This window comes from Cricetulus griseus, chromosome 6 (genome assembly GCF_003668045.3).
Source record: "Cricetulus griseus strain 17A/GY chromosome 6, alternate assembly CriGri-PICRH-1.0, whole genome shotgun sequence".
Lineage (NCBI taxonomy): Eukaryota > Metazoa > Chordata > Mammalia > Rodentia > Cricetidae > Cricetulus > Cricetulus griseus.
Window position 1 is genome coordinate 102906565 of NC_048599.1, and position 27033 is coordinate 102933597.

Consider the following 27033-nt stretch of genomic DNA (forward strand, 5'->3'; position numbering starts at 1 on the left):
GACAGGTGGGAGAAGGGAACTGGGATTGTCATGTAAAACAATCCTGTTTCTAATTCAAATAAAAAAAAGTCAAAAAAAAAAAAAACAACAAAAACAAATTCAGGTTGGGTGTGTGCTTAGCATGCATGAGGCCCTGGGTTCAGTCTTCAGCACACACACACAAATAAATAAATGAAAAAACCCAGCACTCACCATACTGGAAGGTAAGACTTTTTGCATCAAAGAAACTGACAACACAACTATTTCTTGTCAAGTATATTTAATGAAGATACTGGCTGTTATTTACAGAAGAGATATGTACATACAATTCCTACACATTAGATGTAGTCTAATTGTGAAAAAAGAAAAAAAAATGTACTCCAAAATTTCATACTGAATAAAATAAATAAAAAGGAATATTTGGCACAATGTCTATAATGTAGCAAATAAATAACTCTATACCATTGATCGCATGACCTATTTACAATCTATCTGAAAGTGCAAAACAATTGCTGAAAATTAAGACTTTTGTAATAACATTTAAGTCCAGAAAATATGAGTTTTTTCATCAGTATCAATAAATTTGTAGAGGAAAGGTTTTTAATGCCCAGGAAAATATTTCAATTTTGAAAAACGTTTTGTGCATATTGTGCTCTTCTGAAATGTTATTTTCTATCTTAACGCTGGCAATATTAAGAACCTTAGTGTTTCTTAGCAGAATTCTTGCATATGTAATCCTGATTTGTAAATTTTAAAAGTTACAATGTAAACATATTATTCTATAGATCATTCAGAAATTACAGACCAAATAGCCATAATGTTTCATAGTATTGTGGTGAGGTGCTACTCCTTTCGAGGTAAGACTATGAAGATGGAGGAATATGACCTATAATTTGGACTTTTATGGTTTCCTCCACACCCTCCCCAGACCCCATGCCCCAAATCAAGGTGCTAAGTAAAACCAAAAAAACATTCCATTATATCATCACCAATGTATCTAAGTCAAACCCACTCATGGCACAGTCTCATCCTGCAAACAGCCTGGAAAGGGATGTCAGGGGCTTGATGTAGGCCTCACCAATGTTATTTCTTCATGTGAGCCTGTGATGGCATGGCTGGAAATGAAGGAGGGTGGCTATAACAGATGACTCCTAAACTACAACATGTCAGCATCATACAAGGCAAATCACTTCCTCTCTCTTGGTATGGTTGGATAGTTGGATGTGGCCCTGAGACGGGGGAGGGGTCTCAGTATGTGTCTCTGTTCATTCTCAAGAATTCTCTAGTGGCAACACAGTCAGTAGTAGCATACACGGCAATTTTTTTTTTTTTGAAAGATTGTGGACTGGAGACAAAACATCACTCTATGGCCTGCGAGGCTCTAATCTGTGTGACATCTGTGATAAAGTTCTCTGGTTGTCAATCACATTTAATTGCCGTACATAACTCCGGACATCCTGATGGTTCTTATTAGCTTGAGCGGCATCGGGATCTGTTAAAAGAATAGCAGGCAGGGTTGGCGTTGCACAATATCTGCATGGAAGATGCAGCTTTATTTTCCCCACTGACTTATCACATTTATCATAGATTCCCTGGGCTCTGCCAAGACCTTTCCACACACCACATTCACTGAAATATTTCTACTTGGTTGGTCCATCTGCTGCCTTCTACCCTCCGATTTTCTTTTCTTCCCTGGAATCATCTCTTTTGATCATTTTTCTTTGGATTGCACGCTGAAAAAAAAAAAGGGCACCAAATAAAAAGGGAAGCATCTGTCTGATGGCCCTGGTGACAGATGAAAATTGTTTTCCCTTCCTGGCCCACCTCTGTGTCACACTCTGTCTCCACCTCCTTTGATCCAGATGAGGACTAGTGTCAAAGATATAGTTTCATTAGCAACTCACAAAAGCACTTAACACCTGGACTGAACTGAAGGGAGCCAATGGGCATAGGGCCCCATAGCCCCCCTTTGCTTACAGCACCATTTTAACTGTATGCCCGCCCCTAAGCACAGTCTGGATTAGGCAAAGCTACCTTCTGGCTGATGACTTCTAGTAAACTTTTCTTCTCTGACACAACTTGCTCTGAAAGTCTGCTGACCATTCTATTTTGATCTATTGATGTGAGTACCTGGGCTGTCAAAAACGTAAATGGATTTTATTCAAACCAGGATTCCAAAAAAATCTATGTCCATAGTCGAAATACATAGTATATATAAGAATGAGGAAGGCCAGATTCAACAGCAGAATGGAAAACTGGAAACACAGTGCCTTGGGAAGTGGCCACCTAGCTCCTGAATGCCATCACCACGTAGGAATCTGTGTCCAGAATAGCCAGGTCCTCCCTTCATTTCCTTCCTACCTTTTTCCCTTCTTTCCTTTTGAAACAAGGAATCTGAATTTCTCCCCTGTAAATTTCCCTAGATTTTAAATGGCGACTCCTCCATATGAAGGAGGGCAGTCTGTTTATGGTGCAGCCCACGGGTCACGGACTGTCCTGGGGGAACCACTCTTTCCTCTAGTTTACACTGGAGGGCCAAACTGGACTCTGTTCAGAGTTCCCTCTTCTCGCCCCCAGAGCTGCCTTCTGAAGTCCGGTTGCTCCCCTTAGATCCACCCACTGTTCCACCAGACAATCAGAACGCCATCTGCATCCAGGGCTGGAGGGGAGTGAAGCAGGTCTGAGCACAGAAGGCAGAGACAAGCTACAAAGGCCCCTGCTCGCCGTAAGAAGAAACTCATCAGTATAATTATCACATATAAATAATACCACAGTGAACTACGGAACACATTGTGCTTAATTTCCCCCCGCATCCCACTGGCAGTGTACTCTGCATGTACAATATACTGTAATTACATTGTATACATCCCCACAATGTTTATGAATCTATTCCTATAGCTTTATCTATAGATTGTTGACTTCAGAGCCGAGCAGCTGTTGTTTACCAGCAGTTGCTGATAAGTTCAACAATGCACTGCAAGTTAAAAAAAAAAAAAAAAAAATCCCCTCACTTCTCTCAAAGATAGCGAAGAACGAAGAAAGGAGACTTTCCTGCCAAAGAAGCTGTGAAACAAAGCTGATCCTACTATGGCTCCTGTTTGGTTCTGGAACAACAGCCCCTCCCATCCTACCCGAACCGTTCCCAAGGCTCTGAGCCCTCTCCAGCACACAGGACTTTGCATGTAATTTGAGAATGTTTGGGAACCCTCTGAAGGGACATGGGTTCTGGATTGTAAAGCCTGTCGTGACTGGTACTGTTTCTCCTTGTTTTCAGCCAATTTGTGGCCATGTCTTTTACATACATAGTAAATTACTATAGGAAAGGATGTGAGATGCTTGAATTCTGGCAGAATCCATGTAGGAAGGGTTGGAAACATACAAGACTGCTCTCATTTTTAGAAACGAGAGGGCACCGTTGTTTGAATTAAATTTTTAAAAGCTCTTCTCACCCCCTAAGTCAAGATTATTTTCTCTAATTGTTTTTTTTTTTCCTCCTGAACATTAAGAAAAAAAAAAGAAGAGTGAGTAGTTCTGGCATTCTATGTTAGCAAGCTCTGGCTTTGGGCCAGATCGACACTACAAAGAGCATACCACTGTGATTATTAAAACAAGAACCTGTCAGTCTCTTCAGACAGGATCTACTGGAGAGGACGGTGAGGTAGGCTGCTGTCACATCTGTGTCATCTCATCGAGGTGAGTGAATATGCCAATCCTCTCACATGACTCACATAATGACATTAGCACAAAACTTCAAAGGGTTCACTGCTCTCTCCCAAACCAGACCAAAGGAGCAAAGCTCTAGTCCTTATCCTGAGTCCTAGGCCAGAAGAGACAGCAGCACCGATGTAACGTGGCCAGCTGGTATGACAAGGAAACTTGACAGTTTAAAATGGCCATTTGTTAGTAGTAATATTTTAGACCTATGAAAACATAGCACTGGTGTTTATGACATAGGTTCAACATTTGAAAGAGTACCTGGGAATACTAGAAACGTTATGCAGAATCCTGCCAGGGGACATTTGCAAATGTGTTATAAATATGAGTGCATTTTCGAGGGACAATAAATATTTTCTTTATCGGTTTATAAACGATGGCACTGACTCACCAAGGGTTGCTTAGTTTCTTGGCATTAGCACTGAGTCACACCAAGGGTGGCATGGAGCCTGGTGTTGGTGGCGCACACCTTTATCCCAGCACTTGGGAGGCAGAGGCAGGCAGATCTCTGTGAGTCCGAGGCCAGCCTGGTCTACAGAGTGGGTTCCAGGACAGCCAAGGCTATACAGAGAAACCCTGCCTTGAAAAACAAAACAAAAAAAGAAAGAAAAGAAAAGAAAAAAGGGAAAAAAAAAAGGAGTGGCACGGAGGCAGGCTCTCACAGGCCTTTGCAACCTACCTGATCTAGCTACACTGGGTGAGCAAATGAATTTCCTTCCAATTCGCTCATTAAAACAATATTCTGGCCCGGATTTTCTTGTGTTACAGTAATGCAAACATATCTTATTCTTATTAACAGCAAAACAAAGTTCTTAAACCCAAGGCACATGTGTGTTTCATGGTCCAAACTCCATCTGACACAGTCAAATGCTGTCCAGACTCCTAGAGTGTCTTGAAAGTCTCGTTAAAAAAGACTTAATCACACCATGTCCACGACAGCATGCAGTAACTCAGAACTTACTGAAGGGCTGGCTCCTGCAGTACCGCACTGTTCTGGCAGTATTTGCAATCATGCGCTGTAAGGAATAAGAAAAGAAAAGGGAAATGCAAGTCAGTTTAGTGTGTAATCCCCGAAGGGGGAAACCATTATTTATTCCAGCAACACTTGGTATCACAGGAAACAGCATGTTCTGGCATGCTGACATCTGAAGGCAGCTGGCTGATGTGTACCTTGCACAATGACGTTAACGAGGCATCCTAGTACAAAGCATTTGCAGGTAACGCATATTCATGACTTTATGACACAGCTCTTTGTCTCACTGTGTGACTGCTCTTCACATTGTAAAAGTGTATCTGACACTGTACTTTGATGCCGAGAGACTGTTTCCACCGTCCTTTGAAACTGTCTTGGATCTGAAGATGGTTAGCTTTCAGGTTTCTCCTAGTTAACAGGCAGTGAAGTGGTAGATCACACTGTCCAAACAGAAAGTCCAAATATTCCCCTAATAATTGTTGCCCCTCATTATGTTTTCCTGACCTTTTTAGTCCCAGCAAAAGTATTTGTTTCAATCCAAATTCTGTTTTCCTTCATACTTTGCTTTTACCTCCTTATTTATAACACCGCCATAGTGTGTGTGTGTGTGTGTGTGTGTATAGTTTATTTTGTTTGTTTTTGGTTTTCTGGGACAGAGTTTCTCTGTGTAGCCCTGGCTGTCCTGGAACTCCCTCTGTAGACTAGGCTGGCAGAGATCTGCCTGCCTCTGCCTGGGATTAAAGGCATGTGCCCCCACTGTTTGGCTAGCCTTCTGATATTTTAAAAATGAACATGCAACTGCATTTAAAAAGTAAAGTCATACTCTGTATGTATGTTTTGATTTTGGTTTTCACTTTCACATTGCATTGTGATTATTTTCCTTGTCGTTTGCATTTTAAACAGTCTCTAAACAGATTATATAACTCAGTTGGTCTTTGTTAATTTTGTCAGTAAGCGATCTATCTCAATTTCCTTTGGTTGCCATGAAAACTTCAAAGAGCATTTTCGTGTGCATTGAATATAGACACAAAAGAAGTGGAAAGGCCTAGGGAATGTGGCTTAGTGAGAAAGTGCTTGCCGAGCATGTGAGAGACCCTAGACTGGAGCTCCAGTATGGAAAGTCGAAGAGAAGGACAGACTCCAGTATCATGACGGCTAGAAACAGAGACCTCAGACTCCCAAGGAAAAACACCAGGGAGGCCGAATCACAATTCTTTGGCCAGGATGTTCAGGTTTTGTTTTGGTACTTTAGCAGTAGCTTGGGTTTAAGTCCCTGAATGTGTTTCTGGACTTTGTTTCTCTGATTCTGAAAGGGAACTCTGTGGAGACCATGGATGTATACATAGTCCTATCAGCAGAAAACCCGAGGGTTCTGCCCAGGAAAAGCAACTCCCCGATTTCTAAGGAGCTATGCAAATCCAGTCCCCACTTTCATCTCTCATAGGCCCTTGGTTTACTAAAGTGTAAGAAAATGACTTTGAGGAGATGACAGAAGGGTCAAGGCCTTTGAAATGTGTATACACAAGCCTCACGGTGTACTCTTCCGGCTTGCTTCCATCTGCAGGGTTCTGGCAAGCGGGATGTCCTCACGGGATGCTTTCTCACACACAAAGGGCCATCAGAAAAGTTGTTCAAACTTTACTTTCATAAAGGGTCCTAAAAGCCATCAGGACTGTGGATCAGCAAGAGAAATAAACTACAAATACCTCCAAGGAAATGTAGCATACAATGTATAATTAGCCTCTGATATATGGAGCCCCAGAATAAACAGTAACTATGATAATTTCCCTGCTAATTTACTTTAAGCTGTTTTTTCACTCCTCTAAAGGCTTTGCATCGGAAGGGCACAAGTATATTCCATGTAGAATTATTGTAATTCTTCAGATATTGAATGGAGTGTAATTACCGAAAACCCCATGAAATGCTGCCAGTATGCCCCTCTGAAGAATAATAAAACAATTAGCAGGGGTCAGAAACCTCTTCCTATACCATTTTGTATGGAGTAATTGTTCTGCTTTTTAGTTTTGAAAGATAAAACATTCCATTCTGACTTTAGTTTTAGACTACTCTTTATAGCTATCCTCTGAGGCTTCATAATTTTTAGCTCATTATGTAGTTTAAAATGTGAGAACAATTGTTCAAATCCGTAATTTCTAGCCCCGAAGTTCATTTTACCTTTCCAAATCTTTGATTAATTTTAACAATGGTTTTAATTTTGACGTATCCTTTTAATTGTATTGCCAAGATAACTTCAGCTTAACTTCAAAATCCAAATTGGGCTTTGAAAGGAGGTCCATTCTTTCCCTATGTGAGGTCCACACAATAATGTTTAATGGTGTGAACTCAGTGATGGGAAGTGAAGGCACTAACATTGCTGGCCAGTGTGCTTATAGAATATTTTTCTGGAGGCCAAAAGAAGGGGGGTTAGCATGATATTTTAGCTCCAACCTCTTTTGTGCCCATTGACACGTGCAATATTTAATATGCTACTGAGACTCCAGGAATCACTCCCGAAAACCATCTCCAGGTTGCAGAATACCTTCTGTAGTCTGCCTATAGAGAAGCCGACTTCCCAGCATTTGAGTGTACCCAGCAGGGGGGAACACATCACCTCCAAAGTCAACCTTCTCACTTATAAACATTTCTGACTTAGAAGTTTGATGCTGGATGGAGTCAAAAGTATTTCTCCCTTTCCTTCTCCCTCAGTGAACTCTGCAACCTCAGCAAATAGGTTGGTTCCTCCCTAGGTCTTCCTTACTCAACCTAAACGCCTTATTTGTTTATTTTTTTTTTTTAAGACATGGTGTTTCTCTAGTAACAACCCTGGCTATTACGGAACTTACTCTCTAGACTAAGCTACCCTCAAACTCGCAGAGACCCACCTACCTCTGCTTCCATGCACCTCCATGCCTGGCTATTCAGCAGGTTTCTTTTTCTTCTCTTTCTTTCTTTTTTTTCTTTTTTTCCAAGACAGTATTTCTCTGTGTAGCTTTGGAACCTATCCTGGCACTCGCTCTGTAGACCAGACTGGCCTCAAACTCACAGAGATCTGCCTGCCTCTGCCTCCTGAGTGCTGGAATTAAAGGCATGTGCCACCAATGCCCAGCTTATTCAGCGGTTTCTTAAGGGACAGTTTTGTCTCTCCTAGCCAGTATCTACTGTGACATCTTAGAGCATAGGAAAGAAATTACTTCTTCCCTCCTTTCCTTGATCTGGTTGAGTTATACATATAAATCATAATCTGAATGAGATCATATAGCTGATGTCTGCTGGACTCAGAGAATTAAACCTTACCACCTGGTTGACTGTGCTGCTGCCTGGATTCAGACCTCTGCTCTGTCACTGTACAGGTGATTTTAAGGATTGAGAAAGAGGGTTTTACGTTCATCTTCACTAAAAACATATCTAGTTAGTCTTTCTGTCTTTTGTGTTCCAAAGACCTCGCCCCATGTGTCATCTTTGGTGGCAGACAAGATTACTCGTGGTTGCACTCAGCTGAGGCTGGCTGAAACTGAAGCTACAGAGACACGGGTTTCATTATCCAACTGCCATTGGGAAGGGAGCAAAAATTTACTAGATTTGGAGGTCTTGCCAGAGCAGGTTGGCCTGGCTAGAGCTGGCCAGGTAACTCTTTGTGCTGCCAGGCTGGGGGAAACACTTGATCACTCCAGAGCAGAGCACCAAACCTCTTTTTCTATCCTGGCAAAGCCAGGGATTAGGACTCCTGTTAACAACCGGCTTAATGCCAAAGCAATTGGTAATTTGGGGTGATTGTGAGAACACCTCCCTCAGAAGATGGTCCAAGTTGGTGGGTGGACAGGCTGGAACCTCATCAGAAACCCTGGAATGATTCTTGAGTTTTAGTGCAGGCCTTCGGGCTTGTTTGCACACCCTGTGCCTTGTTCGTATAGTGCCCATGGAGGGCTGAGAAAGGGACCCAACTGAGGCTGAGGAGTTCTCCCCAGAATGTGCATTTGTAGAGCGTTCACAAAAGAAAACGGTGGTGGCACATGAAAAAACTCTGTAGTCACCTACTCTATAGGTATTTCTTTCTCTTTATAACTGAAGGCAGGGCCTCAGGAACAGATGTCCTTCCTGGGGCCCAAGAGAACAACATGGATGCTAACTGTGCCCATGCATCACCTCTGGAGTCCCTCGAGCTCCAAGGTAGATATTTATTCTCAGATCCAGCGAGTGGTGAGGTACCTTGGTCATGGCCTCAGCCTCACCCATTTACCAGCCTGTGGGCCAGCCTTTTTGGAGCAGGCTCACCCAACCAGGTCTTCTCACTCATATTTCCATACACAAGTGGACCTGAAGTTATCAGCCAGACCTCTATGCTTTCCAGTCTTCCTAGTTTGTTCCTACTGACTCTTGGTCCTGCCCAGACTCCCCACTCCTTGTGTTGCTGAGGAGAGGCAAGCTTATGTGTCTAGTGTTCATCAAGTTCAGACTAGCAGGCCTCCAGGCAAGGGCACCTGACACTGTTACAGGCTCAGACAACACCAGTACAGCTTCCCTGGCCTTAGGCCATTTGGCTTCTCAGCTGGAAGCTCCCTGAGGAACAGCTCCTGGGAATCATGCTCCTTCTATCAAGTGTCTGTTGGAGCAGTTTTTGCCTCTCCTTCTGTTGACTGCTAAGATCTTGGTCCTTCTTATTCTTTTTATTTTTATTTTCAAATAAGATCTTGCTGTAGTCCAGGCTGACCTTGAGCACATGACCCTCCAGTACCAGGATTACAGATAGCACCACTGCTGCTCTTGTTTGCCAGACTCCTCTTTCTCCTCTGACATTTCTATTATGATGCTTTGAGTCTCTCTCTGTCTCTATGCTTATCCAATATAGGTCCTCTATCAATCCTTCCATGTATAAATAACATAATTTATACTTAAGAGTTTCATTCAGACTGCTACATCTTCTGAACACATTTTCTCCCATTAGAAGGTACAGAAATATATAGTCTCTCTTCTACAAAGATTTTATGCCCATGGTAGCAACCTCTGGTTATGTACAGTAAGGCCCAGCTTCCTGGAACTCAACAAGCATTTGCTGTATGCATTCCTGAAGAAGCCTGAGCTTTGTCCCCAGCAGTGGGTCTTTGTTATCCCAAGGCTCTGTGACAAACACACAATTAACATACATAACATTCATAGTCTATTGTATAGTCTGTGATGTCATGGGACATCACAGTTGGGCATCTCTGCATACCCTGAAGGAGACTGGAAGGACACTGAAGGACAAATGGAGTACCATGGGGTGGGGAAGGGGAAAAATAATGTCCATTCAGGAACAGAAAGCTGAAGGAAAGACATCCTGGGTCAAATCTCAGCTTTGTAAAATGCACAACATGGACACCTTCATTAATTCAATTTCTAAAAAGTAGAAAATGCTTTTGGATATCATTTTTGTCATAGAATACTTTCCAAATGTCCTTCCTTATTAAGTCCAACACTGTAATATCACTGAATCATTCTTCTATTTAATGAGTATTTCTTGCATATGTAGAATATGCCAGACACATTTATGGATGTCCATGAAACATCAGTGGACAAAATAGACAAGATCCCTGGTCCACGGCTCATGCCTTCCAGTGTGGAAGACAGATGAAGAAAAGCAAAGATGAGCATCTTGGATCATAAGAGCAATTCTCAAAGCTGGGCCATCAGTCCCTTGATGTGAGTGAGCAATGGTAGATGGGGAGTCAAGGGTACCCACCCAGAGAAGAAGCATGGGTTCAAAGCCTGAATCACGAAAAGGAGCCAGACATGAGAGAATCAGAGAGAGGAAACTCTCAGGCAAAGGTGACAGCTAGAACAAAGGACCCGAGGCTGAGAGAGAAACACAGAAGGTCAGTTGTGACAACTTGGGTTGTGTTCTGAGCTGAAGTCTGAGAGGACACTTGATGTGTACTTAAGGTAGCATGGCTGGATCTTATCATGTGATTGTATGTAGTGCAGTTTTCCCTGCTGCTGACATGGTTGCAGAACTTCTTCCCCAGTAGCTGTCTTTTACTGCTCTCCTGAGCCCTGTTTTAATAACTTGTGCTATCTTTGTTAATTTTTAATATTTCATGTGTTTTTATCTTACCTTTATAAGAACATATATTCTAAAGGACAAGGACTACTTTGTAGGGTTTTTTTAAATTTCCTAGTGAAATCCTTTGCCTGGGCAGTCAGTCTCATATGTTCTGTTGCTTTGAAGCATGCTCTTTGGAAAATCTGCATTTGTCGTGGCCTGTGAAGTCTATGGAAAGTCCCCAAAGTATCCCTATAGATAGATTTCCTTTGAATTGAAAGGGTCTTGGGGACCAGGCAAATTTGAACACTTAGATTTTTACCTAAAGATTCATTTTCCATAGCTCCAGGTAGCAAAACCAGTGCTCGCCAACCACATTTTAGGATATTACTGCTGTTAGAAGCCACACTGTTGCTAATTATATAATGGCATGCCTAGAAATGCCAAACTGAAGGGATTAGAAATATTTCTCTTCCTTAATAAGCTTCTGTTCATGTTTCCAGAAGTCCAGAAGTTTCCCCCATGCTTCTCATTCCAGGAAAAAATTGACTACTTCAAAATCTTATTCTTAAATAAATATACCTAAATATGGCTATGTCTGAAATAGAACCAACCTTCCAGCACAGCAGCAACTGTACCTATCAGCGTGCCTTCTGCAGCTGGGATAGTGGCAGCAGGCCAGCATGTTATCCCCTAATCCATAGTTGGTCTACCTTTGAGTGTTATAAATATTCATACATGCCATAGAACGGTATAAAGGGCTTTATTCAAACATTTTTGAATACCCCTTTATGTTTCCCCCAAATGAAAGAATGCCTGAGAATTTTTTTTTTTTTGTACAAGGATCAGGTGTGAGTTCTCTTTTGTTCATACTCACAGATCCTGAAAACCAATATGCAACAAATTCTCTAATCCTCAATTCATACGGCAAGGGTGAAGATGCTCAAAACAAACAGACATAATCTTAGCGCTGGCATGCTGCCTTGCGAGGCAGCATCCCTTGTGAGGCCGGCATCAGAGAATGGCACTGGTGTCCCTGGCTACCCTGGTGACTTCTGCCCCTGTTAGGGGTTCCTACTAAGGACAGAGCCCAGCAGGTTCACACACATGGCCAACTCTGCTCACACCTGGTCCTTGCTGATGGATGACTGACAGCAATCGAGAGAAACGAAGACACAACCTTCACCAAGACACATAAGGTGGATAACGGTGATGGTGGTGGTACCAAGAGGAAGGGTGGGCTGGTTGATGGGAGAAAATATTGGAAAGTTAGCCAACACTGATTGATCAATGTTGACTGATAATGCCATATTGATCAGTCAGGTTTAGAAAGCCCATCAAGTATTTTTGAAATTCTATTTCATTTTCTAGTAACATCTAACTCGTGGAAGGGCATTTCTGAAATCAAACTGTCTGGTAATATGATCTGTCAAATAAAATAAAACTTAGAAAATTGCCCATATAGAGAACTAAAGGCATTTTCCAAACTCTCTCCGTCCCTCTCTTTCACAGCAACAGATTAATTGTTAATGGGGCACACTGAACCCCCCAGGCGGGCTACATTTTCTAGTTTTCCTTTCTTATGATGATAGAAGTGGTAAGTTTCTTCCCTCACCTTAAGGGGAAGAAGCACACCTTCTCCTTCTTCATGGCTGGGACATGGATGTGATGGCATGTCGTCATGGACCATGTGAAATGCGATGAGAGCTGAAGCCAGGAACCTCGACTACTCCTCAGAGTGGAGCTGCCATGCTCACTCAAGACTTAGAAGCGAAAAGGAATAAACTTAACTGTGCTTCTAAATTATCATAATGGCTTTCAAACCATTATGAGTTTAGGCTTGTTTATTGTAGCTGCAGTGCTAGTTTAACTAATCAGTGGCTGTTAAACATACATGTCTGCCCAGAGAGCAGAACAGTCAGGACCTCTTGCTTACTGCCTGGGGGGTGCGGGAGAGTTCAATGCTGTGCACCTGAGGTACAGACATCTTGGGTCATCTTGACTTCCCTCTGCAGGCTACAGGACACTAGAAACTCAGAGCCAACTCTCAGCCTCCCCAGTAGATGACTGGCTCAGAGCACAATGCTGTTCTTGCTTTCTCTGGACCACGTAGGTCACGTCAGCAGTCAAAAGTTCTAGGACTCTTCAGGGAATGCTGGGTTTCACATCTCTGCCCCCCTGTATTTTATATCCCAGTGGTTGGCTTAGCTACTTCTTGGTCTTAGAATGTTCTGCATAAGTGATTCGGAAAGCACTTTTCCTATTTGCTCAATCATCCACTTTGGAAAAACAAGCATTTGTCTTTCTCCTCGAAAACACTGGGGAATGTTTAGCTCTTTACGCTAACAAGTAAGCAAAGAATCACTGTTTGCCCATGGGTGCGTGTCTTTGAGGGGTGTGTGCTTACAGTCTGTTTCTTCAGAAGTTTAAGACAGTGGACTTAAACTGTACTTCCTAATCATAAACTCATATGAACAGGGCTGAGCCCTAACCCATAGACAGTGAGGTTTTTCAAATTCTTCTGCAGACATACACACTATCTTGATTTCAAGAAACAATTAGAATTACGGGTTTCTGATAATAACTCTGCAGTACTTTCTGCGGCATAGAAGACTCATGCACCATGGACCATCCATCAGCCTAGAGGTGGCTAAACAGTCATGAGCCCCATTTTCTGCTGGGGAAAGAGACTCACACAGAAGATGAAGATGAGGAACAAAAGGATGGAATTGAGTATTGACCCAGTGTCTCCCGAGTTCCAAATCCAGGGCCACATTCACACTGCAAAACAATCTTGGGCAAATGCTTACCCCTTGGGGAAATGAAGCTCTGCTACTCTGTTTCCCCAGGCTACATGCAGCCCTGGGGATCCGGAGACAGAGTGGCATTCCATTGACGTGGACTGTGTGCTAAAGAAAGGCTCTGGCGGGGCCTGCCTTGTTGCTTCACAGACGATAAGAACACAAACTGCAAAGTACCTTTGCCAGACTCTTCTCTGGATGGGGGTGGGGTGGAGGAGAAGGGGCTGGAAAGCAGTGAACAGCAAAGTGCCAGTTTCACGTTTGTTACTGACAATTCATTGTTGTTGTTGTCGTCGTCGTCGTCGTCGTCGTTATGGAGATCTCTGAGTCTCCAAGTCCCCTCTCTGAACTTGAGTGAACTTTATGAGACTAAGCAATACACACTTAGATTAATAAAGATCGGCTGTAGCATTGCCTTTTACCTACACGCACTCAAGTCAGCCTTGGCAGATAAACATTTCAAAGGCATCCTGGGGCAGTCTAGCTGCACAAACCTTACAAAACAACAAGAAACCCAGAAGTCACTCTTGAACATTCATGCATTTTAACAACAGGCAGCAGAGGGACAGAAACACAGGGGCATAAAAGCTAACGGCTGCTGTGAGCCAAGGCACAAATACCATTCAACTCCACAAAAGAGAACTGACAGCAAAAGAGGGAGCCAATTTGAACCAAATGTTTCAAAACTCCATTCTGTATAACTACCTTTGTAACATGGCAGCACACACAGATGTTATTTGCCTTATTAGTACAAATGCAAATTTTATTAAAAAAAAACATTGTGGTTAAGGTTATAATACTGCACCTACCATTTTTTCAAAGTTTACTAGATTGTCAATGAACGTCTTGTTCCCCTCATGAGTAAATGTCATATCTGTAAAGAAATAAAAGCCACATTCTAGTCACTAACCGAAATATGTCATACCAAGAAAGTACAATAGCACCATTAGCATATGCGGGTAGATTTGCATAACACTGCCGTTGAAAAAGCTGATAATAGTTTCTTTTATGTTAGGTGTTTAACTTTCTAAATCACTTTACCTGAGGTTAGTAAAATCTCTAACATAAACCCTTTTCACTCACAAGGCTTCAAAATCATAGGCTTTTCATACCACTACCTCCCTACCTTCCAACCCTTTCAGGACACTTGGGCCCAAGAGCAGGAATCAAAGGAGGCAGAGTCTTTTTGCCAGACAGTCCTCTCGAAGGGTGTCATTCATCTTCACCCCCAAGTGCTCCCTCCCACCTGGCTTGGGTGTGCCATCAGATTACCTTTAATAAGCAAGGGCATGAAAGGGATGAGGGGGGGATCCAGTTTAGCTGCTGTCAGCCTGTAGGCCCTGTGGTTTCTGGAAGGATCCTTGGGAGAAACAAAGTGTTGCTGGTCAATGATGAGAGATACATACCACACACACACACACACACACACACACACACACACACACACACACAAACACACCCTTTTAACCTCTGAGCACATATAGCCTTGTCATCCCACAGTCAGGTATTTGGGGTAAGATGAAGCTATGGAAGAAAGGCAGATTTAAACAGGTTTGATTGGTTTTAAAACAACATCACGTATGGGTGAGACAGTATTGTGCATTTGTTTCCATTCTGGCTTGAAGGAGCCTACAGGAGCCAAGGGGAAACACCCCTCTGAATGCAAAACTGAACTGTGTAGGACAAACCTCTACAAATTCCCCACCCCTGAAGCCCCACCTTCTTCCAAAGGTTGGCTGACTCCCCACCCCATCCTCTACCTTACATAGCCAGTCCTAACTTGCCCTCTGAACCATGCCCTGCCTCCCAGCAAGACCCATTCATCCCTTGCCTGTCTGGTAACACCTCCCAGACAACAGGGAGACATAATTTTGGCAAGCCAAGAGATGTAGCTTTCAACCCATAGCCAAACTGAGCTGTGTTAGGTAGGAGCCCTATTACACTGCTTTTCTAAGTTACACAAATTGACCTTATGTGGGACATAAGTCCTCTTTAAGTTAGCTCCTGAGGGTGCCATTCATTAGTCAGGCATGCTTGTTTTAGCAGCACTAAAAGGGATCATAAACTTCTTAAAGTCAAACAAGGACAGATAAAATTTCTGCAATGAGAACTTGAGCTAATCAGAAATTGGATTAATGTGGACAGTGAACAGAATAAAGAAGCCACTGTCACTTACCATTAAGCTTTCAAACTCTGCATAGAACTTCTTAAACTTGCTTGGCAGTTTCTGTTAATAAAATGAAAATGACACACACAGCTGTCAGATTCTATATCTAGATATGGATTGTGTGTGCTACCATTTCTAAGAAAAATCCATTTCTTCTGGCCTCCAGTCAAACACCTCTGGACCAGGATGAACTACTGTGTGCCCTGTCACTTGAGAATAATCTCTGGAATACAGAGAACTTGCCTTTGAAAAGTCTTACTGAAGCTGAACTCCGAGAAGCTGTGACTGCTTCGGCCTTACTGCTTTTATAATCTATTCCTGACTGGATAGTTTTATAATCAGGATTGCCTGTATTCCTGAGACTACAAGTGGCCTGGACCCTCCAAACCCCTGTTTCTTTAACTCTTTGATTTCTCCAATTAGACGTTTAGACTGAAGAATGTTAGGATTAAAAGAATTTAGGAATGACGAAGCCTTCCTTAAAAAGAAAGCCACATGAGAAAAGGGCCTTCTGACAGTTTTTTCTTTTTAGTTGCTTTTTTTTTTAACTTGTATTTCCTCAGTGCCCAACAGTGATGAGGTACTGAGGAACTTGGTTTCCTTTGAATAGTTGAAGCCTGTGTATTACAGATGGGAGGAGTTAGTCTCACAGCCCTAGTGTCCCTAAGCCATACTGGTCATCCCTGCTCCTTTGGTTCACAGTCCCCGCTTGCTTTTCTGTTACTTCTCTTCTATGCTCCAAGCTGCCCTTCCAAGCCCTTCCTTGTGCATGGTTTCTCTGCCTGGCTGTAATGAAAATGTGGGAGTTCTAGCAGGATGCTGTCCTCTTGTGTCAATGGGTTATGCTTGACAGCACCACTTGGTGCATCTGCTGAGAGACACCAGGAGATCAGTGCCGGATCCCTTTTCAATCCACTGCTTCCCAGTTTGTGGAGTGTTGCTTTTGGAAAGCTGAACTTTCTACTGACAAACCCAGATGGAGCAGAGCGACGAGTGAGAAAACATCAGCAGTCCTGAGACCTGGAGAGTCCCAGTGGCCCTGATCTGCTCAGTGAGGTCCACCTTCTACCCTCCACCACCCTCCGCAGTCTCAGAAAACTCCTGCCTATTCTCTGGTGTTTGGTCAAACCAACATATTCCCATTTAATCACCTGTAAAACTTGTATTTTGTTTCTGGAAGCCAGTGCCTTGACATCCTCCACATCCCCTACTACCCATTTTCCAGAATATGGGAAATTATCTCTCAGAAGACAAATTTGAGGCTGAGATCTGTGCCAGGCATTAGGGGTCTGAGAATGCCACGGAGTATCACTGCACTGGGTAGTAAATGCAGTCCATTTTAAAAATTAGACCTTTTTGGTGTTGGGCACAGCAGCACACACCTTTAATCTAAGCACTCTGGAGGCAGAGACAGGTGGATCTCTGTGAGTTCCAGCTAAGCCTGGTCTCCATTGTATGTTCAAGGCCAACCAGGGCTACATACCCAGGACTACATATTGAACAGACCTGTGTGGCTTAGAACATTTGTGTCAATGTTCATTGATATAGTCTGCTTTTAATCACACCTCTGTCATCCTGGCTCTCTTAGCCAGATTCTCAGACAAAGGCAACAAGCATTTCTGCGGTTCTCTATCTACACAGTTTCCAAAGAAGTTTCTTAGTCGGGACCATTAGCCATTCTGGGGGATGGCTAGGAAAGTCAGCAGGCTTTTTTTGTTGTCACGATAGTGGGGTGGGGGTGGGGCAATAGGAAGTGCTACTGAAATATAGCGGGTGTGGCCAGTTGAGGCAGCTCAGCACCGTACAACATCCAGGCTGTCCTCCACTACAGGGATTTGTCCTCCCAATGTGGCAATAGGTCAAGGCCCACACCCTCAGTGACCTCCCCTCAGATGGGGGTTGCTCCCCTGATTCCAGCTTCTTACCACAAGCCTTCTTATTTCCCCCTTTGCTCACTGACTGTTTTACAGTTGTCCTACAGTCCCCTGAGACCATGCCCTATTCCTTACACTGCTCGTGTGTCCACTCTAGTGCTCACCAGAGCTGTGTGAGAAGCCCTTGGGAGGTCTTCATCAAACACAAAGAAATAATTCTAATCAAAGATGCTCATGAGTGAAAGTTCTCCTTACAGAATTACATAATCACACCGACTCAAAAAAGAAATGAAGGTTTATAAATCACAAAAAGGCTAATCTTTCTGTCAGAGACATACAACGACAGAAATAAAAGTTCATAGACTCATGGCACTCTTACACTGGCCAGTTAGCCAGTTAGATCCTCCCTAGGGGGTCTCTGTGGCAGCCTAAAGGGCCCAGGCAGTGCTCTGTCTCACTATCTGGTTGCTGTTCCTTGGAACCTACAGCTGGCCTCCATGGGCCCTCAACAAACTGTAGAACTTTCCTTTCTTCTAACCAACCCATTTGGACTCTGTGTCGGGGAGGGGATCAGGAGCCAGAGGCAGGCTGGGGAGTGCAGACTACCTGAGGGGAACCCTGGGTCTCTAGAGATCTTTGGAAGCTTGGGCCGTGAGATAGGGGCACTGCACAACCGCTTCTTTGCTTGCTTATTATTGGCACACCAACTCTGTTCTTCCATGGGCTGGAAGATGATACAGCTGCCTGGCTTGAAGGCCTCACCGATTCCCTCATGCCTATATTCAGGGGATGAACTGTATGCTGCATCTGCCTGGAATTTTAAGGGAAACTCAAGACAGAGGACTTGTGAGGACCTGCCTTATAAACAATGGGAATATTTAGGAGAGTTGGGGGAAGAAAATACTCTCAAGAGGGAAATGGATAGGAAACTAACTCCAAAGGGAATGTGGATGCAAACAGTTGCTACTAAACACCCACATGGCAAAGTGGGGCTCTCAGATACTGCTTGCCTTCTTTTTCTGCAGTCCCTCATACACACATGCTTATGCATATTTATCAAGAGTTTATTTTTGTGACTATATTCTATTGGAGTTTAGTATTTCTCTAACTATGTCACATGTTCGGGGATGAGCACATTCTGAGTACTAAGCTAATGACAAATGAAGGTGTTTTTGAACTGTCAATGAATCACCATCCTGTTTGTTACAGAAATTCATAACGCACCTTTATAACTTTAGCTCCAAAGACAATCCATGCCAACTGTTGCTCCTCTCTGGAGGGAGGAGTCACCAGGTGGTTATGAGACACCCGGTCCTCAGCTGCTCCCAACAGTTGGTCTCTGGGATGTTTCTCCCAGAAGCAAAATGACTACTTGGATAAAATGGCTCTTCTGCTCTCTTTCAATCATAGGCAAGGCTCGGTGCAAAAGCAATAAGCAAGACTGTTTGGAGACAACTGAACCTGTGTGCAAAGTGACTTTTGCAGCCATCTGAGCAGAGCTGTTCCTTCCTGTCGCATGTAAGACCTGCATTTATGATTATTTACATTGCAGAGATGGGAAAGCTAAGGTCCCCTGCCACCCCCCCTACTGCCCCCACCTGGACAGTCTCTTTTTAAATTCTCACTACAAGGTAACTAGAAAAAGGAGACAGGTCATCTCCCTCCGAGGGTCCCACCTTTCCCATTGTTCCACCAGTGTGAGTGCTATTTCTATAGACAAGCTCACTGGAGGGCCTCTGGTTTTATTCCTAAGGCAAAAGTCACAGCTGGAATCCAGCAGCAGCTCACCTCCCAGGTTAGTGCCAATCGGCTCACGGCGACATTACTGAGTCCCATGATGATGGCGAAAAAGGAATTTAGATTTTTGTACTCCTTGCAGCTGAAACACAAGAGGTTCGTGTTTAAGTAGAATGCCACTTTTGCTCAAGATTTAAAAAAATAGAGTTCTATTTGCTGATAGTCATTAATATTCATCAGGACTCGTTTACACGAACTGGCAATGATAGATTCAGGGCCCTGTGGAAATTCTGCTTGGGTAGCCATGCTCTGCTGTTTGACACCCCACCATAGTTTTAGAAAGTTGATGGTTTTGGCCATTGAGGTTTGGGTTTTGAGAAGTAATTTAAATTCACCTCCCCAGAGGGTTGTTATTGTAATCCTAAATTTGCTAAAAGCTGTAGTGAATGTGGAGGGGGTGAGGGGAGATATCCTATGGCATTGGAAAGGGGAAGGCAAAATGTTGGAGAATTTGAGAGACCTGGAGGTGGATGCTCTGAGCTGGCTGGTGGAAGAAGTTAAGGATGTCACAATGCTGCGGCCACCCTGGATCCTGCATGCTACATCAATGACACTAAATTGTTGAAAAGTATCAGCTTACAAGGCGTGATCCTGGAGGTTGTTCTCCAGGACTTTGAAGTTGGGAGGTAATTTATTGCATCAATAACAAAATAACCTTATTTTCTGTTGAGCTGACATTAGGGAGGTTGATAATCTTGAATCTGGGTTTATGCCATTATGAGTATTTATAGATCTACATTTGGGAATGAGGTACTTGGGCCAAGCCTAGAAATTCTTATTAAAATGGTGATATTATCCCAGGTACTTGGTATACCTGATGGCAAACAACAACCACCACACCCTAAGTTCTTCATGCCGGGCCCCTAAAAAGGGAAAGCGTTTATTTCATAATAAACACAAATCCTTCACCACAAATCAACATGGTCATCTAAGCTGACCGGCAACATAAATGTTTGAATAAACATTTTTGTAGAAGGCTCATTAAGTGGTTGCTCTGGCTGCTCATATTCAACTCAAAAACTAGCAATGAGCACTTTTCTACATGTCTGTGGAAACGGGAAAATGCACCTTAGAGGAGCTACAGTATGTTAGATCACACATGAGAAAACAAGCAAAGACAATATAATGCCGGGGTAGTGGCTCCCAGGTTCAGGGCTAATGCCACCACCATGTACATATCCTTGCCTTTGTCTTGTGCAAGTGCCTGTGGGAGAATGGCCCAGAGCTCAGACCTGCTCTGTTACCAGCTTTGCTTGTCATTCAAGTCAGGAGATGACTGCATGCCTCAGTTTCTTCTCATGTGAACAGAAGATAAAAATGCCTACCCCAGTCCTGCTCCTTCAACTCTGCTAAGCTCCTACCAGGGCTCCTACCAAGAACTTAAAGACAATGCTGCAGCTCTCTAAAGCCAGCAGGCCAAATGGCATCACCCACAGCTTTCTGTTTCATTCTTGTTAGAAAGCCCATAGTCTTTAACAGCCGGCTGAGTGAGTAAACAGGCTCATTACAGGACAGTGGCCCCAGAACACTGCTGAATAATGGCTAAATAATCAGCTGAGGTAAAGACAAGGCCAAGTCCACCTAACTAATCAACAGGAGTCAGAAGGAAGAGGGGTAAGTTACAAAGGCCAAACATTTAAAAACATATTCCTGAGTGTTTTGAGAGGCCCATCTGTGTTACCTCCATAAAACAACAGGCAGGCCCCCCCTTCCCTCCGGGCTGCACTTGGCACTGAGGGCTAAGGTGAAGAGGGAACATGCTCCCTGCCATGGGAAGGCACACCCTGTCATAGTTTCCATAATCCGCTCATTCCAAACACATGAAGGCATTTGCTCACCGCACAGGGGCTGTTCGTGCTGCTAGGAAAAGTGGCCACACTCGACTAAACCTTCCTTCAGACAGCCAGCTTTTCCAAAGAAACAGCAAGCAGCACGTGAATTCAAAGGACCTGGTATTCTATTGTGCCCTCAGCATTTTTGGCAAAACAGCTCAAGGCATTTGGCAAGCCAGCACCTATAAAACACCAAGTAGCTTTTCCTTCTTTGTTTAGCTCTGGCAATGAGACTCCGTGTGGGATCCGAACTGTTTGGCTCAAGAAAATTGCCTGGCCGTGGTCACTTGTTCTCCCAACCTTCCTGAGCTCGGGCTCTGCATTTAGAAAGGGAAGGAGTCTCACAGCCACAGGCTACATTTAGCTTTTTTATTTTTAGTACTGTGGTGATACCAAAAACATGGAAGTAAACAGGAGGTCGTCAGGCGTATCTAAATAGCCAGAGAAGATTAAATTCATGTCAGGGAGAAACCTACCTAGCCCCTGCAGTAAATAAATTGTTTCTCAAGAAGTCTTTTAAAATAGAATATTTATAAGATGTTTGCTTTCTCTGATGTGTATGGAGATGATTTCCTAGTACCAGGTTAGCTGGCCTTTATGCATTTTACTGATTTTATTCCGGCTGAGTTGGATAAGCTGCTGTTCCAGTGTGTTCTACTGCCCTCTACTGGTGAGAACGTGTCATGTGGGACACCGGCTCCAAGAGCCTTACAACAGAAGTTTCTGCAAAGGGAACATTTGTTTACTTAAAGCACTCTTCCAACACAAGGAGGGGAAAAAAATATGAGGCGTTCAGAGAAAAACCGACCCCGCTTTTGACTGGAGCACCTGTATTACAAGATGTTAATTTATATAATGATGTTAACCTTTAGGAAGTCAGAAGACGGTCTTCTCCCCACGAACTCAGTTGCTGGCAGTTCTTACACCCTGCTTTTCATTTTAAGGCGTATACCAAATGAACACAGCTCAAAGACTATTTTTCCCCTCCAAAGTTAAATATACTTACTGAGCCGCTATCTTGATAAACTTTTTCAAAAGCTGAACACGCTTGCTGAGCTGGGAACAAAGGCAGATCTCAGTGACAACCCAAAACTGAATTTCATTAAATCTCCTCAGGAACAAATCCAAGTTTGCTGTGGTCTTTTTAAAATTATGCCTTCCAAATGTGTGGTAGATTAGCTCCAGCTAGAACAGAAAGGAAAACAATTTCACTTATTTGTTGGCTTTTAAATCAAAACGCCAGCCTGGCTCCTCTATTTGTCAAGAAAGCGTTCTATCGAGCAGCAGATGTGAATTCAACCACTAACCCGGATGTGACTTGTCATGTAGATTTGAAGGGCCTTCATGAGGCTTGTGGAATATATAAATATAAACTATGTGTTATTGGCTTAATAGACTCTGGAAGACATAGCATAGCATCACAGGGATCTTTTTCTTTAATACTTGAGGACTTTATAAGCTCGGCATGCACAAAACCCATCATGTGGTTTCCATATGGCAGGCACACAGAAATGCAAGTTGAATGAAGCAAGCAGACCCCCTCCAGAATCTTATGGAACCCATGGACGTCCCTTGCTGGGCACCTTACCTCATGCACACAGTTGAAGAGTTCCCAGTCATATGTTGTCATCTGGTATGCCAAGTCTTTCGAGCTCATCAGTTCAAAAGTTCCTACTGTCCCAGTGGTTGGGCCTTCTTGTTCTGGCAAGGGAGTCTGGGAATAATTGTGAAAAACTGGATCAGAACCACAAAAGGGATACATGTGAAATGCCAAATGCTCTCAGGAGTTTTTGATGGGAAAGGATTTGGGGGAAACTTTTAGGCATATTTTGAAATGCTGGTTTTGAGGTTAAAAGAATGCCTTTGTTGTTTGTTGTACTTGCTTCAAGGCCATCTTTGTCATTACCATCATCACCACCACCACCACCACCATAATCAACTGCAAGCCATGCAAAATAAGATTTGGCAAAGGATGACCTGGGAAGGTTCTCTGTTGTGTGATATTTTGATCGCTTTCTGACAATAAAGCTTGCTTTGAATAAGAGGGTGGAACTAGCTACTAGCTGACCAAAATTAACCATAGAAGTTCAGGAGGACTGAGGACAGATAGAGAGACAGGAAGCAGTAGGGCGGGGCTTAAAAGGGTCTCTGCCTTTTGGATGGAGGAATGAAAGAGATAAGAGGTCACTGGTCACTTCTTTGCCACTTCTCTGCTCATTCAAGTTCTTACAGGTTCTTACCCCAGTATCTGACTCCTGAGTTTTCATTGATAAAGAATAATTAGATAACACTTCCATTCTCCTTTGCCTGGGGCTTGGAGGTACCTGAAAACTCTTCCCCTTCCATAGTAAAGATGGAAGATGCTCTTGGAGACCTTCCCCATGGAAACTGTTATAAAGCCAAGTACTAGCATGGGAGTTTGAATTTCTATCGAAGGTACCACTTAACTGCTGTTGGTGATTGACGTCAAATTGCCACAGCCATGTCTTCATATACAACCTAAAATGGTGACATGGTGGAGAATGCTGTGAACTGAATCTACACAGGATTTCCAAGTCCCTAATCCTCTGAGAGTTACTGGGCTGAGAATGCTATTCACATGTTTGGGGCAAGCTCAAACTCTGCTACTTTGGCCAAAACTCTTGTTGAAAGTTTTCATTTGGTTCACTTATCTCCTTTTGTACTCAAAGAAATACTCAATAAAGTGTTTTTTCTTTGTAAGGCAAGTGACAAATGTATAATACCTTAATGCCTATCCATAAGACTGAGAATATATAGTGATGAAAAGAATATTTGCCAATATTTGGATAGTCTATGTTCATGTCACAGGGCTAGGTTCAAGGCTCTTGGCTCCAGCCCCAGCATTAATAAGGAAAGGGGCTCATGTTAGAAACACTAATATTATACAGGTTTCATCAACATCTCCATTACTACTGTATTCAGTAAATGCCCCCGTGTTCTAGACACTGAGAAACTACATGTTCAGGGTGTGGGTGATTCCTGCATTGGAAAGCTCAGACTGTGAGATGAGCAGTTTACAGTATGATAGCACCGCCTTCCACCAACAGGTGCAGTGCTCCTTGTGGATACAGGCCACTCGCTGGGCTTCATTTGCACATCTGGAGACAGAGCATCAACAGACTAGGCCATGAGGTACACAGACAGGCAGGTGGAGGCACCTGAAGGGACCTTTTGAAAGATGCTGCCTACTTGGAATCGGTGTGTATGGAGGAGTAAAAGAGCCCGTGAGCAGCAAGTGAGGAAAGCTTTGCTCAGGATGGCCCGTGTTGGGCTGATAGCAAGGACGACTTCAAAGTGGGGAAGCTGCGAGGAGACTTGATTTGGAGGAACAGATTGCAGAGAGGGACCAAATAACAGCTTTTTTTTATTTTTTAATTTGAATTAGAAACAAGATTGTTTTACATGACCATCCCAGTTCCCTTCTCCCTCCCCTTCTCCCCTACCACCTCCCCAACTAAAACCCTACCTATCACATATCCTTTCTGCTCCCCCTGGATGGTGAGGCCTTCCATAGGGTGTCATCAGAGTCTATCATATACTTTGGGATAGAGCCTAGGCCCACCCCCGTGTGTCTTGGCTCAGGGAGTATCCCTCTATGTGGAAAGGGCTCCCAAAGACCACACCTATGCTAGGGTTAAGTACTGAACTACTACAGGAGGTCCCGTGGATTTCCGAGGTTTCCTCCCTAAAACCAAATAACAGCTTTTAAAGAGTATCTGAGCAGCAGCTCAGGAGATGGGGTTTGTCACAAGCAAGGTAATAAACCATGTTAGTGACAGCCTCAGAAAACAGCAGACTGAACATAAACCCCATTATAGCAACACATTGCTTGAAATGATTCCTCAATTTTTTGACGGTCCAGCTCCAGGTAACCTGGGTTATACTACCTAAGTTGGCATCTTAGGGTATTAATACCCAGGTTTGTTAAGAGTATTAAATGGGAGCAATTTAAGTGCAGTATGTAAACCAAGCCGATGGCACAGGGAGGTCCCCTCTCTCAAAGTAGGTCACTTTCCAGAGGGATTACAGTGCTACAAATGCACAGGAAAGTGTGGTTAGTGTGACACTCAGGTTAGGGGTTGGATATGAATCCATGCTGCAGAGCGCAAAGAACAAGGCAGAAAGTGACAATTCCAAACAGACCTGAAGCTAATGGGCCAGTAGATGATAGAACCAGGTGAGGATGGTTTCAGCCCAGGGAAGGTTTCAGTGGAACAGTGGGTGAAGCTTTTAAATTCCAGGTGTTGGGACTGTGTCTCAGGTCAGCTTGGCTCTCTGCAGTCTCCCTTCTCTCCTGTAGCTGCCGCTGTGAGCACAGCTCCTCTGCTCCATTCTACAACTGCCCCCACCCTATTCACTGAGTCTGCTTCCTCCTTGAGGCTGGAGTGACTCCATCTACCCTCATCTCTAGTGCTTTCCTTGAGGTTTTATGGTGTCTGATATATAGGACTACTTAACCCAGCAATTGTTGTGGATTGCAACACTGGGAGATGGGAAGCCCTTTTGGTAGTGGATGTTGGACTGTCATCCCTACATCACTCCAGGATGTAAAACAAATTCCTGTAGAATCTCCATCTTCATTTGGGTGGGAATACCAGACCCGCCTCATGCTTCTTCAGTGAGCAGCAACAGTGCCTCTCTCTGAAGTGGGGGATTTATATGCTGAGCCTGGACCCCATAGGAAACACTTCCTTGTGCCATTTTCCTATGGCAATGTCCTGCTGGTGAGGCACTGCCGAGCTTATGTGGGATTGCACAGCACAGGGGGCTGAGAACTCACCCCTAGAGTTCCCTCCTCAACCTTATGGAGAGATGACGTTTTTTACTAATGCTGGCAGAAGGCAATTGGAAGAATAGCATCACCATGGTCTTATATCCAGAGACTTAACATGTAAAAGAGAGTGCTAATTGTCAGTGACAAAGTGATGGCTAAGCAACCTACACCCAGCATCCCTCTCTGCTTGTGCTACATGCCCCCCTCCCCTAGTAGAACCTGTCACAGTGGGTTCTCTCTGATGACACAGTCATCAAAAGCTCCTTGAGGAACATGATTCTATGAAGGGTTTGTCTTTGAGACTATCCCACAGCCAGAAACATCCACAGAACATGGAACAATGTGGCAGATACTGAATAAAAGTCTAAGGAACCAGTGAGTGGATAAAAGGAAAGCCAAATTACAGTACACTGAAACTTTGTTGTAATTGGCTTTGTACTAACATTTATATTCAAATACAATTTCAAGAGAGTAGAGCTCCTAACTCCAAGCCCTTCCGCACTGGGATCTATGCTGGCACTCTACTTGTTGTAGACAACACGATTTACCACTAAAGTTCATTTTCTTCTGGACCACTTGGGTTGCTCTCGTCCTAATTTAACTGTCACTGGCATAAGGACAGATGCTCCAGGGCACTTCTCATGTTGGCCACAGAAGCAAGCACAGCACTGAGCGCTTAGCAGACACTTGGTAAGTGTGCGATGATAGATCTGAGGGTTCGGTCCCCATTATGCACAGCGGTCCTCTGGACCACTCTTTCGAGAAGGATATCCTACAATTCTGAGAAGGGGCTTCAGGTAAGGTCTGACCTCAGTGAGCACAGAGAGGTACATGGCGCCCCCAGCTGAGAGGTTCATGTCCAGAGTTCTTGTTGCCAAGCGAATTCCTTCCAACCACTCAGGCCTTAAAATGGAAGATAAGCAAGAACCCTGAACTTGGAAGCCGAAGGACTGTGTGCAATAAACAGAAGCTTAAAAAGTTAGTGTCTGCCCCCAGGGAGCTGGAGACAGTCCACATGCCTATCTCTCCACCCACTGGCTCAACACAGCCGCCAAGAACCAGCTGGCAAGACAGGCCCCAGCACA

The 27033-nt window shown here is 43.7% G+C and overlaps 1 protein-coding gene across 6 annotated transcripts in view; it reads right to left on the reverse strand.

The window, feature by feature from the left end:
• Positions 1 to 242: 242 nt before the first annotated feature.
• LOC100774346 (rap guanine nucleotide exchange factor 4) overlaps positions 243 to 27033 on the reverse strand; it is a 295338-nt gene continuing 268547 nt past the window's right edge. For 5 of the 6 annotated variants that reach the window (XM_027420190.2, XM_027420187.2, XM_027420188.2 and 2 more), the window contains 8 exons: positions 22742 to 22867; positions 22160 to 22338; positions 19313 to 19403; positions 15660 to 15710; positions 14756 to 14843; positions 14293 to 14357; positions 4655 to 4709; positions 1344 to 1471 (listed from right to left, as the gene is read on the reverse strand). In XM_027420190.2, the coding sequence (XP_027275991.1) occupies positions 1344 to 1471; positions 4655 to 4709; positions 14293 to 14357; positions 14756 to 14843; positions 15660 to 15710; positions 19313 to 19403; positions 22160 to 22338; positions 22742 to 22867 (783 nt within the window). Of the gene's footprint in view, positions 1472 to 4654; positions 4710 to 14292; positions 14358 to 14755; positions 14844 to 15659; positions 15711 to 19312; positions 19404 to 22159; positions 22339 to 22741; positions 22868 to 27033 lie in introns of all 6 variants that reach the window. The other variant, XM_027420185.2, reaches the window with a different exon arrangement.